Source organism: Macaca thibetana, chromosome 11, assembly GCF_024542745.1.
Source record: "Macaca thibetana thibetana isolate TM-01 chromosome 11, ASM2454274v1, whole genome shotgun sequence".
In the NCBI taxonomy this organism is placed as follows: Eukaryota; Metazoa; Chordata; class Mammalia; order Primates; family Cercopithecidae; genus Macaca; species Macaca thibetana.
Genome location: NC_065588.1, coordinates 116,529,736 through 116,542,258, shown reverse-complemented (window position 1 = coordinate 116,542,258; position 12,523 = coordinate 116,529,736). Strand labels below are relative to the sequence as shown.

General features: G+C 51.3%; 2 protein-coding genes across 34 annotated transcripts in view; one reads left to right on the top strand and one right to left on the bottom strand.

The window, feature by feature from the left end:
- The window catches only part of BICDL1 (BICD family like cargo adaptor 1), a 718,679-nt gene that overhangs the window by 178,263 nt on the left and 527,893 nt on the right, over positions 1 to 12,523 (bottom strand). The window contains exon 1 of one of the 31 annotated variants that reach the window (XM_050747958.1): positions 9,731 to 9,734. The exons of the other annotated variants lie outside the window; for them this stretch is intronic. The gene's annotated coding sequence lies outside the window, so the exon portion shown is untranslated. Of the gene's footprint in view, positions 1 to 9,730; positions 9,735 to 12,523 lie in introns of those variants that run through there. 31 annotated transcript variants of the gene reach the window in all.
- The window catches only part of PXN (paxillin), a 59,572-nt gene continuing 55,969 nt past the window's right edge, over positions 8,921 to 12,523 (top strand). For all 3 annotated transcript variants that reach the window (XM_050747999.1, XM_050747998.1, XM_050748000.1), the window contains exon 1: positions 8,921 to 9,078. In XM_050747999.1, the coding sequence (XP_050603956.1) occupies positions 9,066 to 9,078 (13 nt within the window). In that variant the 5' untranslated portion in view covers positions 8,921 to 9,065. The remainder of the gene's footprint in view (positions 9,079 to 12,523) is intronic.

The window sequence follows — 12,523 nt, the reverse complement described above, 5'->3', positions numbered from 1 at the left end:
TTGAACTCCTGACCTCAGGTGATCCACCTGCCTCGGTCTCCCAAAGTGCTGGAATTACAGGTGTGAGCCACCATGCCCAGCCGCTTTTTTTCCTCTTAACCTCTTTCTTCCCAACTTCAGTTAATGCAGTGCTAAGGCTAATTCATTAAGTGTGTGCTTAATAAATGTTATTCACCCAACAGATGTTTATTGAGCACCTGTTGTATGCCAGCACTGGGATAGAACAATGAGCAAATGGCCTCCACCTTTCTGAAGGCTGGAGTCTAAGGAGACAAACACAAATAACAAGTGAATAGGAATTATTATAATTATTATTATTATTTTTGAGACGGAGTCTCACTCTGTCGCCAGGCTGGAGTGCAGTGGTGAAATCTCGGCTCACTGTAACCTCCGCCTCCTGGGTTCACGCCATTCTCCTGCCTCAGCCTCCCGAGTAGCTGGGACTACAGACAAGTGCCACCACGCCCGGCTAATTTTTGTATTTTTAGTAGAGACGGGGTTTCACCATGTTGGCCAGGATGGTCTCCATCTCCTGACCTCATTATCTGCCCGCCTCAGCCTCCCAAATTGCTGGGATTACAGGTGTGAGCCACTGTGCCTGTCCGGAATTATTTAATGATAATCATGATGAGTGCTTCTAGAATGCTAAAAAAAAAAAAAAAAAGATTTTATTTATTTTTATTTTTATTAACTTATTTTTATTTACTTATTTTTATTTTTTTTGAGAGGGAGTCTTGTTCTGTCGCCCAGGCTAAAGTGCAATGGCACGGTCTCGGCTCACTGCAGCCTCCATCTCCCGGGTTTGAGTGAGTCTCCTGCCTCAGCCTCCTGAGTAGCTGGGATTACAGGTGTATGCTACCATGCCTGGCTAATTTGTGTATTTTTGGTGGAGATGAGGGGTTTCACTGTGATGGCCAGGCTGGTCTTGATCTCCTGACCTCAGGTGATTCATCTGTCTCGCCTCCCAAAGTGCTGATTACCGGGGTGAGTCACTGCGCCTGGCCCCAAAAAAGATTTTAATAACAGAGCTGACATAGTTCAGCAGGTCAGGGAACAGTTTTCTGAGGAAATGGTTTTTAGGTTAAAACCCCCAAAATAGCCGGGCGCGGTGGCTCACGCCTGTAATCCCAGCACTTTGGGAGGCCGAGGCGGGTGGATCACAAGGTCAGGAGATCGAGACCATGGTGAAACCCCGTCTCTACTAAAAATAGAAAAAATTAGCCGGGTGCAGGGGCGGGCGCCTGTAGTCCCAGCTACTCGGGAGGCTGAGGCAGGAGAATGGCGTGAACCCGGGAGGCGGAGCTTGCAGTGAGCCGAGATTGTGCCACTGCACTCCAGCCTGGGCGACAGAGCGAGACTCCGTCTCAAAAAAAAAAAAAAAAAAAAAACCCAAAATAGATTGGGCACAGTGGCTCACCCCTGTAATCCCAGCACTTTGGGAGGCCAAGGTGAGTGAATCACAAGATCAGGCATTTGAGACCACCCTGGCCAACATGGTGAAAACCCATCTCTACTAAACATACAAAAATTAGCCGGGTGTGGTGGCACACGCCTGTAATCCCAGCTACTCGGGAGGCTGAGGCAGGAGAATGGCTTGAACCCGGGAGGCAGAGGTTGCAGTGGGCTGAGATCATGCCATTGCACTACAGCCTGGGTGACAGAGCGAGACTCCATCTCAAAAAAATAAATAAAATAAAATAACCCAAAATAATGATAGTTTTTTTTTTTTTTTGAGACGGAGTCTCGCTGTGTCTCCCAGGCTGGAGTGCAGTGGCCTGATCTCGGCTCACTGCAAGCTCCGCCTCCCGGGTTCACGCCATTCTCCCGCCTCAGCCTCCCAAGTAGCTGAGACTACAGGCGCCCGCCACCACGCCCGGCTAGTTTTTTGTATTTTTAGTAGAGACGGGGTTTCACCATGTTAGCCAGGATAGTCTCGATCTCCTGACCTCGTGATCCACCCGCCTCGGCCTCCCAAAGTGCTGGGATTACAGGCTTGAGCCACCGCGCCCGGCCAATAATGATAGTTGACATTTAAAACTGTATTGTTCAATGCGGTAGCCGCTAGCCACATGTGACTACTGAGTAGTTAAAATGTGGCTAACGGCCGGGCGCGGTGGCTCACACCTGTAATCCCAGCACTTTGGGAGGCCGAGGCGGGTGGATCACAAGGTCAGGAGATCGAGACCATGGTGAAACCCCGTCGCTACTAAAAATAGAAAAAATTAGCCGGGCGCAGTGGCGGGCGCCTGTAGTCCCAGCTACTAGGGAGGCGTGAACCCGGGAGGCGTAGCTTGCAGTGAGCCGAGATTGCGCCACTGCACTCCAGCCTGGGCAACAGAGCAAGACTCCGTCTCAAAAAAAAAAAAAAAATGTGGCTAGCTGGGCCAGATGCAGTGGCTTATGCCTGTAATCCCAACACTTTGAGAGGTAGAGGTGGGCGGTTGGCTTGAGCCCAGGAGTTCCAGACCAGCCTGGGCAACATGGCAAAATCTCATCTCTACTAAAAATACAAAATATTAGCCAGGTGCGGTGACGTGTGCCTGTAGTCCCAGCTGCCCAGGAGGCAGAGATGGGAGGATCATTTGAGCCTGGGAGATTGAAGCTGCAGTGAGTCTAGATCTCATCACTGTACTCCGGCATGGACAACAGAGTGAGACTCTGTCTCAAAAAAGAAAAAAAAGAAAAGAAAAGAAATGTAGCTATTTGGATTGAGATGTGCTGTACGTGTAAAATACACATTGGATTTTGAAGAACTTCATACAAAAAAAGAGTAAGATATCTCACTGATATTTTGTTATATTGATTACAAGTTGAAATGATAACATTTAGGATTTTTTTTCTTTTTTTGAGACAGAATCTTGCTTTGTCACCAGGCTAGAGTGCAGTGGTGAGATCTCAGCTCACTGCAACCTCCGACTCCCTGGTTCAAGCGATTCTCCTGCCTCAGCCTCCCTAGTAGCTGGGATTACAGGCACATGCCACCAGCTAATTTTTGTATTTTTAGTAGAGACGGGGTTTCACCACGTTGGCCAGGATGGTCTTGATCTCCTGACCTCGTGATCCGCCCGCCTTGGCCTCCCAAAGGGCTGGGATTACAGGTGTGAGCCACCGTGCCCGGCCAACATTGAGGATATATTGAATTACATAAAATAGACCATTAATATTAATTTTATCTATTTCTTTTATTTATTTATTTATTTATTTTGAGATGGAGTCTCACTCTGTCCCCCAGGCTGGAGTGCAGTGGCATGATCTTGGCTCACTTCAAACTCCACCTCCCAGGTTCAAGCAATTCTCCTGCCTCAGCCTCTGGAGTAGATGTGATTACAGGTGCCCACCACCATGCCCGGCTAATTTTTGTGTTTTTAGTAGATCAGGCTGTTAGCCGGGCTGGTCTTGAACTCCTGACCTCAGGTGATCTGCCCACCTCAGCCTCCTAAAGTGCTGGGATTACAGGCATGAGCCACTGTGTCCAGCCATATTTTTTTATTTTTTATTTTTTATGTTTTGAGATGGACTTCTGCTCTTGTAAGCCAGGCTGGAGTGCAGTAGCATGATCGTGGCCCACTGCAACTTCCGCCTCCCGGGTTCAGGTGATTCTCCTGACTCAGCCTCCCAAGTAGCTGGGATTATAGGTGTGCACCCCCACACCTGGCTAATTTTGTATATTTAGTTGAGATGGGATTTCACCATGTTGGTCAGGCTGGTCTCGAACTCCTGACCTGAGGTAATCCATCCATCTGGGCCTCCCAAAGTGCTAGGATTACAGGCATGAGCCACTGTGCCTGGCCTGTTTCTTTTATTTATTTATTTACTTATTTTGAGATGGAGTCTCGCTCTGTCACCCAGGCAGAGTGCAGTGGCGCGATCTCGGCTCACTGCAAGCTCTGCCTCCCGGGTTCACGCCATTTTCCTGCCTCAGCCTCCCGTGTAGCTGGGACTACAGGCGCTGGCCACCGTGCCCAGCTAATTTTTTGTATTTTTAGTAGAGACGGGTTTCACCGTGTTAGCCAGGATGGTCTCGATCTCCTGACCTCGTGATCTGCCCATCTCAGCCTCCCTCTTTCATTTTTTTTTTTTTTTTTTTTTTTGAGACGGAGTCTGGCTCTGTCGCCCAGGCTGGAGTGCAGTGGCCGGATCTCAGCTCACTGCAAGCTCCGCCTCCCGGGTACACGCCATTCTCCTGCCTCAGCCTCTCAAGTAGCTGGGACTACAGGCGCCCGCCACTTCGCCCGGCTAGTTTTTTGTATTTTTTAGTAGAGACAGGGTTTCACCGTGTTAGCCAGGATGGTCTCGATCTCCTGACCTCATGATCCGCCCGTCTCGGCCTCCCAAAGTGCTGGGATTACAGGCTTGAGCCACCGCGCCCGGCCTGCTAAAAAAGTTTTGATTGGGCCGGGCACGGTGGCTCACACCTGCAATCCCAGCACTTTGGGAGGTGAGGCAGGTGGGATCACCTGAGGTCAGGAGTTCAAGACCAGCCTGGCCAACATGGTGAAACCCCATCTCTACTTTAAAAACTTTAAGAATTAGCCGAGTGTGATAGCGGGTGCCTGTAATCCCAGCTACTCAGGAGGCTGAGGCAGGAGAATCGCTTGAACCCGGGAGGCGGAGGTTGCAATGAGCTGAGATCACGCCACTGCACTCCAGCCTGGGTGACAGAGTGAGACTCTGTCTCAAAAAAAAAAAAAAAAAAAAAAGAAAAGTTTTGATTGCATATCTGGCTTGCATTCTGTTTCTTTTCCCCTCCTTTCTTCCTTCTTATTTTTTTTGTTTGTTTGTTTGTTTTGAGACAGAGTCTTGCTCTGTCACCCAGGCTGGAGTGCAGTGGCACGATTTCAGCTCACTGCAAGCTCCGCCTCCCGGGTTCACACCATTCTCCTGCCTCAGCCTCCCCAGCAGTTGGGACAACAGGCACCCACCACCACGCCCGGCTAATTTTTTTGCATTTTTAGTAGAGACGGGATTTTACTGTGTTAGCCAGGATGGTCTCGATCTCCTGACCTTGTGATCTGCCTGCCTCCGCCTCCCAAAGTGCTGGGATTACAGGTGTGAGCCACCACGCCCGGCCTCCTTTCTTTCTTTTTTTTTTTTTTTGACAGAGTCTCATTCTGTCACCCAGGCTGGAGTGCAGTGGTGTGATCTTGACTCACTGCAACCTCCCTCCTGGGTTCAGGTGATTCTCCTGCCTCAGCCTCCCGAGCAGCTGGAATTACAGGTGCATACCACTATGCCCAGCTAATTTATGTTTTTAGTAGAGATGGTGTTTCACCATGTCAGCCAGGCTGGTCTCGAACTCCCTCGAGTGATCCGCCCACCTTGGCCTTCCAAAGTGCTGGGAATACAGGTGTGAGCCATGGTGACCAGTCGAGTTCTGTTTCTTTCTTTTTTTCTTTCTTTGAGATGGAGTTTTGCTCTTGTTCCCCAGGCTGGAGTGCAATGGCCCGATCTCGGCTCACTGCAACCTCAGCCTCCCGGGTTCAAGTGATTCTCCTGCCTCAGCCTCCTGAGTAGCTGGGATTACAGGCACCTGCCACCATGCCTGGCTAATTTTTTGTATTTGCAGTATTTTCAGTAGAGACGGAGTTTCACCATGTTGGCCAGGCTGGTCTTGAACTCCTGACCTCAAGTGATCCGCCCACCTTGGCCTCCCAAAGTGCTGGGATTGCAGGTGTGAGCCACTGTGCCCGGCCAGGTCAAGTTCTGTTTCTAGTGCTGAGTCAAGAGTGTTATTTTGTGGTGACAAGGACCATTCTAAGTACTAGGTGTGTAGTTTCTTATTTAGTCCTGAGGACTCTGAGAGGCAGCTACTATTAACTTTTCTATAGGGGAAGAAACTGAGACACAGAGTAAATTGCCCAAGAGGAACCACTAGCAAGAAGTCATAGGGTTGTCCATCTGCTCTGTTAATGTCATTTAATCTTTAGGAAGAATGAAAAAACCTGATTGATTTTATCAAATGCAAGGGACTGAATGTTCATATCCTTGAAAATTCATATATTGAAATCTAATCTCAATTCGATGGTGTTAAGTGAGGCCTCGAGAGGTGATTAGGTCATGAGGGCAAGGCCCTCACGAAAGAGATTAGTTAGTGCCTTTATAAAAGGGAACCCAGAGAGCTGTCTTGCCCTCTTTGAGCCATGTAAGGATACAAGAAGTCAACAGTCTGCCACCCGGAAGAGGGCCCTCCCCAGAACCTGACTGTGCTAGCACCCTGATCTTGAACTTTCAGCCTCAGAACTGTGAAAAAGTAGATTTCTGTTGTTTATAAGTCACTCGGTCTATAGTATTTTGTTGTAGCAGCCTGAACTAGACACCAAGTTTAATTGCTGTAGGGTGAGAGTTCAAGGGAAGAAGGAAGCCAGGGAGGAAATGGGGGTTTAGGAATGATTTACATGAGGAAATCTCTGGTGGGGACCTGAGTGTTCAAGTTCACCAGCACTGATCTCTGAAGCTTCAGTTCTCTTTAGAACTCCACGTACCAATGAGAAACTTGCTCATTCAATGGGTACCTCGGCATTTCCAGACCACACAGCTTTGAAAAAGAAAGGTTTTAGACCTTTGGAGAAGTAGCGTATGCCCTGGGGTTGGTCTAAGTCGTAGCAGTTTCACTTAGCCGTTTCATAACCAGGCCTTGGCATAAGCCTCCCCAGGTTCAAATCTCAGTTTCCTTACTTATTAGCTGTATGACCTTGGGTAACTCAACCTCTCTGACTCTCAACTCTTCCAGCTGTAAAAGGTGCTAACAGTGCTCATCTCCTAGGCTTGTGGTCAATATTAAATGTCTTGTCTACAGACCTGTGCACATGCTATTCCACACAGCTGGGAGTGGTGCGTGGCTACTCATCCTTTATGCTAGCCACTTTGCTCTTTTGCATGCACCTTTAGATTCAAGAAGGTAGACATCATGTTAGTCTTATTCATCATCCCAGCCTAGGCAACAGAGCTAGACTGTGTCTTAAAAACACAAAAACAGGCTGGGCGCGGTGGCTCACGCCTGTAATCCCAGCACTTTGGGAGGCTGAGGCAGGCAGATCACTTGGGAGTTCAAGACCAGCCTAGCCAACATGGTGAAACCCCGTCTCTACTAAAAATACAAAAATGGCCGGGCGCAGTGGCTCACGCCTGTAATCCCAGCACTTTGGGAGGCTGAGGTGGGTGGATCACCTGAGGTCAGAAGTTCGAGACCAGCCTGACCAACATGGAGAAACCCTGTCTCTACTAAAAGTACAAAATTAGCCAGGCATAGTGGTGCATGCTTGTAGTCCAAGCTCCTTGGGAGGCTGAGGCAGGAGAGTCGCTTGAACCCGGGAGGTGGAGGTTGCGGTGAGCCGAGATCGTGTACCATTGCACTCCAGCCTGGGCAACGAGAGCGAAACTCTGTCTTAAAAAAAAGAAAAAAAATTAGCCAGGCATGGTAGTACACACCTGTAATCCCAGCAGGAGGCAGGAGATCACCTGAGATCAGGAGTTCAAAACCAGCCTGGCCAACATGGTGAAACCCCGTCTCTACTAAAAATACAAAAATTAGCCAGGCATGGTGGTACACGCCTGTAATCCCAGCAGGAGGCAGGAGAATCACTTGAACCTGGGAAGCGGAGGTTGCAGTGAGCTGAGATTGCACTACTGCATTCCAGCCTGGGCGACAGAGTGAGACTCCATCTCAAAAAACAAAAACAAAAAACAAAACAAAACAAAAAACATAAAAACTAAAACAAAATAGAGGCATATGCAAGTTGTTGGAAAAGAATGCAATAGAGTGTTTGAGGAACAGTCTTTGCTCTTGCATTTATTATAGGAGAATGTGGCAGCCACAGAAGCTGCTTGGATCTGCCTTTACAAAATGACTGAACGTGGTGGGAGCATTGGAACCCGGATACTTCTGTCCAAGGGGACTTCTCATTTTTTTTTATCATGGAGTTCCCTGATGGGTTGACCTGTCTGTCAGATCTGAGTCTCCTTGCCCAGCCCTGCTTATTTCGCCTTCTCTGTCACAGGCATTACCCCTAGCTTTACCTCAGCATCTCATCTGCTTTCTGGAGGACCTGACCTGGCCCAGAAGGCCTGGATTCTTGAGGGACAAGGGGAACTTGAAGCTGTACTTGCAAAGCAGTTTGATATAAAATCCACAAACTTCCATCACCCATCCCAACGGGTAGCAAAGGACCAATGATAGGATAATAATAACTACCTCTAGGAGGATTAATTTAGAGAATAGCTATATAGTGTCTGTCTTTTCAGACACTTAGTAAATGGTAGCTGTTATTATTACCCAATTTCCGAGTGTGGGGGAGCACTGGGCGTGACTTTCATGTCGTTTTCCCTTTAATGTCTAATGTGGGGTACCCTCTGCCCCATGCGCAGTTTTGGAAGAGGGTCTAGGGAGGGTGGATGTGTGGAAGTAATATTAAGAGAGATGGAACCACACAGGTATTGGGTTTGGGCCAGAAAGGGTGAACTGCGAGCTGCACTGCCATCGATCCAGAGGGCGACCCCAGGAAAGGTCAGCCACGGGCTCCAGGCCTTGCCTGGTACTGACTTATGATCCTCCTGGGTGGTGACCTACAGGTGACAGACAGACGGACAGATGGGCAAAACTGACTCTCCAGTGGACAGGCATGTGATGACCGAGTGGCCGACGAATGCACAGACACATGGCTGACTGTGGACGGATTTGTCATCCGCAGGGTCAGGCAAGTGACTTTGAGAGGGACAGAAAGACGGATGGGAGTGGCTGGAGGCCTGGGAGCCGCCCACCTGCCCGCTCAGCCGCGAGGGGGCGCCACCGCCCCGCCCAGCGACGCCCACTGCCCGGGCTCGCGGCGGGGGCGGGACCAGCGTGCGCAGGGGGCGGGGTCAGCAAAGTCGCGGGGGTGGGCGGGGGCGGGGCGCGCGTGCACAAGGGGGCGGCCGGGGGCGGGGCGCGCGGCGGGCGCGGGGGCGCGCGCGGCGGCGGCGCGTTCCGTTCCGGGCCAAGGCTCGCGGCGGAAAAGTTGCGGGGCACAGAGGAGCGGCCCCGGGACGGGCAGCTAGCGCGACCCCGAGCCGGCGCCCGTGGTCCGGCCATGGACGACCTCGGTGAGTGAGCGGGAGGCCGAGGGAGGAGGAGGCGAGAGGCGCGCAGCGCCGGGCCGGGCGGGCGCCAGCGAGCGACGGGGGCCGCGGGATCCCACCCGCGGCGGCCCCGGCCTCAGCTCTCGTCCCTGCCGGCCGGGGCTCCGCGGGGCCGGGATCCCTAACCGGGCCTCAGTCCTGGGCCAGGCCGGCCTCGGCACCGACCGCACAGCAGCCACTCCCCGTCTGGGACGGCTTCACCTCTGGACCCCCGACCTCGGGGACCCACCCCCATCTCCCAGAAGGGCCCCAGGGACCAGCCCGCCCCTCCGGGACCCACCCTGTCCGCTGCAGGGACGGGACTTCCTGGAGCGGACCACCTCGTCAGCTACGGGACCCTCACCTCGCAGACCTCTCCCCACCCCCACCTTACAGATCGACCGCCCAACTCGGGGAGCAGCTGCCCGATCTCATGGGCTGCTCCCTCATTTCCTCGACCTGCTCCCCGTCCCGCCAGGGCTGCCCCCCACTTCACAGACTGGCACCCCCCTTCAGGGATAACCCCTCGGAGCCCACCCCTTTCATTTCACAAGTCAGATGCAAAAGCTAGAGACGAGCGTGTGATGACCACACCCCCATTTCAAAGACAAGTTTCCCAGTCTGCCTGCTCTCCTGACCCCCCACTTCAAATCTGGTCACCCCGTTTCAAGGACCCATCACTTATTTTCTCTCACTGCCCTCCCCACTCTGTGGACCAGCCCCTCAATTCACAGACCAGTCCGTCTTCCGCGGTATCTAAGCCTAGAACGGTAATTTGGTGAGTCCTGATTCTTTCCCCACCCCCAGATTCTGGTGAAATGCCAGGGGAATGAGGTGGGAGGTGGGCCCCAAGGTATGGCCATCCCTGAACGTGTCCTGGCTAGCAGGGTCCCCTCCACCCTCTCTGCGTCAGGCCCTGCTGGAAGCCGCGCAGGTAAAAGAGGACAGGATGCCCAGAACAGAGTTGTACTGTTTTCCTGTTATTGGAGCCCCAAGGCTACTCTTTTCAGTCCAGTCTTGATCTGGTGTTAGGGGAAAGAAAGCATCTCGTGGAAGCGACTCTAAACCCAAGGGGGTTGGTGTCAGGGTTCTAGGAATGCCTTGGGTGGCGTGAACGCAGGAGTGGGAGGATTCGCTCTCTCTCCCTCCCCTTCACGCCTGTAGCTGGAGGGCCTTGAGCTTGGGAGGTGAGGAGGGGGGACACGTTTCTTCTCTGTAGGAGCCTTGTCTTTCCTCTCTGGACTGTGGGTGGCTTGTGTGACCACTGATGCTTCCTCTGTCCCAGGCTCTGAGGAGTAGATTCAGCAGACAGGACTGATGGACCTCTACCAAGCAGCGCCGGGCACTAAGTTAAGACTGGCTATTTGTAGGCGCTGGACCTGACTGCTTCCCTCCAGCTTCCTTTTGGGATCAGGGTGCCCCTGAGATCCTGGAGCTGGGGGTGGTGTAGGGTCCTGCCTGTTTTGCAGAGTGAGATGGCTGCCAAGTGTAGTTCTACCTTTGGGTCAGGCTTGGCACCCATTTTTTCAGTGTGCTCAAGGTTGGCATGGCTTCCAGGCAGGTTTTTTTTTTTTTTTTTTTTTTTTTTCACATAAAAATAGCTCAGCTGGAAGGAGGCTGGGGGATGTTCCTTGAATCCAGGATTTAAGAGTCTCAGTGCTTTCCCAGTGGGAACTGGGAGCAAAGTTACAGTTTCTAAAATGCTGATGCAGTTCTGTGGCTTCCCGGCAGTCCCCATGCTGTTTCACGGACTGAGAAAGTCTTGGTAGAGCCCCCCATGGAAATCCGGAGTTCCTGTCTTCTGACAGTCTTCCATTTAGGGCCAGGAAACTGAGTTCTGAAAGGAAAGAGAGTACTGTATACGGGAGAGGGGATTGTAAGGATTTAAATGGCTGTTTGTGGAGTACTTCCCTGTACCTCAATTTGTGGTATCCTCACAACAACCCTTTTATCAGATTCCGCCTTAAAGCCAATGCAATCATGACCACCTGCCTTTTTACAGATTGAGAAAGCTGAGACTTAGAGAGGTTGATTCTCTTGCCCAAGGCTGCACAGCCATGAAATGACAAAACCGTAACTGGAAGCCCAATTCCTGGCTCCTAGATCTGCGGCTCTTGTATACCAAGAAGCCTTTTTTTCCTGGGGAGGAGGCAAGGGCACTTGAAGGAGGGGTTGCCACTGGGTGATGGCTGTCACCTGTAACTTCTGCTGCTTTCTACCATAGACGCCCAGTTGCTTACATCCGGGCTGCCCGATTTCCTTGGCCTGAGCTCCCAAGGGGAAAGCCACGCCTGGCTGACCAGAGCCCGGGGTGGGAGGAATGGGGTGTGCAGGAGGGGAGAGGAATTTGCCTCTGCACTGGGGCCCCGTCAGCTGTCTGGATGGCGGCTCAGCACACTGCCTGTCAGCTGTTTTCCTTAGGGTGGACACAAAGCCCAGACCTGTTGTTTTTATTTTTCTCCTGAGCGTGCTCTCAGCCATGTGCCTCCTGGTCCCTAACACAGGGGAGAGTTTATGGTGTGTCCAGTAGCAAGGCCAGAGGGTGCATCACCTCCTCCGTGACTTTGTTTTTTGGTCTGATAAAAAATGGGGAACTCTTCTCCTCCCCATAACTACCAATGACAGACTTGCCATGTGCTGTTTAATAAGTTACAAATTTAATAAGTTACAAATTTATAGCTCTCTGAGCAGAAAAATATCAACACAGCATGTTCTGCCCTTCCCTGTGTGTTCTCTCTACTTTGTGCTTTGGGGTGGCTGCTTGGTGGCTTTTCTTATTACTATTTAGATGCTGGTTTGGCCCAGAGTTCACTCTGTTCGAGTTCTGGCTGGAGTTTCCTGGACAGAGTTCCCACAACACTGAGATGCACTCTGACTGTGTTTTCTAACCCGATTGCTTGCTCTCCCTCTGTTCATGTTCTCAGTGTACTTAGTTGGGGCTTTGACCACAACTGTGGTCTAATCATGATCACCTGCACTTCATGGGAGACAGGCGCAGTACTCAGCGCTTTACAAGCTGTATCACAACCTTTCAGAAACGGAGGTGTTTTGTCTCCACTTTATAGATGTGGAAACCTGAGCTCAGGGAAGTTTAGTGGTAATGCTGGGATTTGAACCCAGGCTCATCCAATTCCAGATCTGGTCGTCTTAAGCGTCAATAGGTGGTAGGTGCTGGTGACTAACCAGGGGAATGAGCCTTGGGGCCTGCTGAATAATTGATAGTTACCTTTAACAATCTCTGCCCTAGGGGCCATTCCCAGGAAATGGCAAAGGGTGTGTCCAGTGCGAGACTCTTGGTAGCTTTGCCTTCCCATCCTCTAGCAGGGGGAACAGCCAGCTGTTGGCAGTGCCCAGTTGCTGCTGGAATCTGGACATGTCTTCTTTCAGCTTCTCAGCAGTCTTGACCCTTTGGAAAACAGTGCCTCATTGT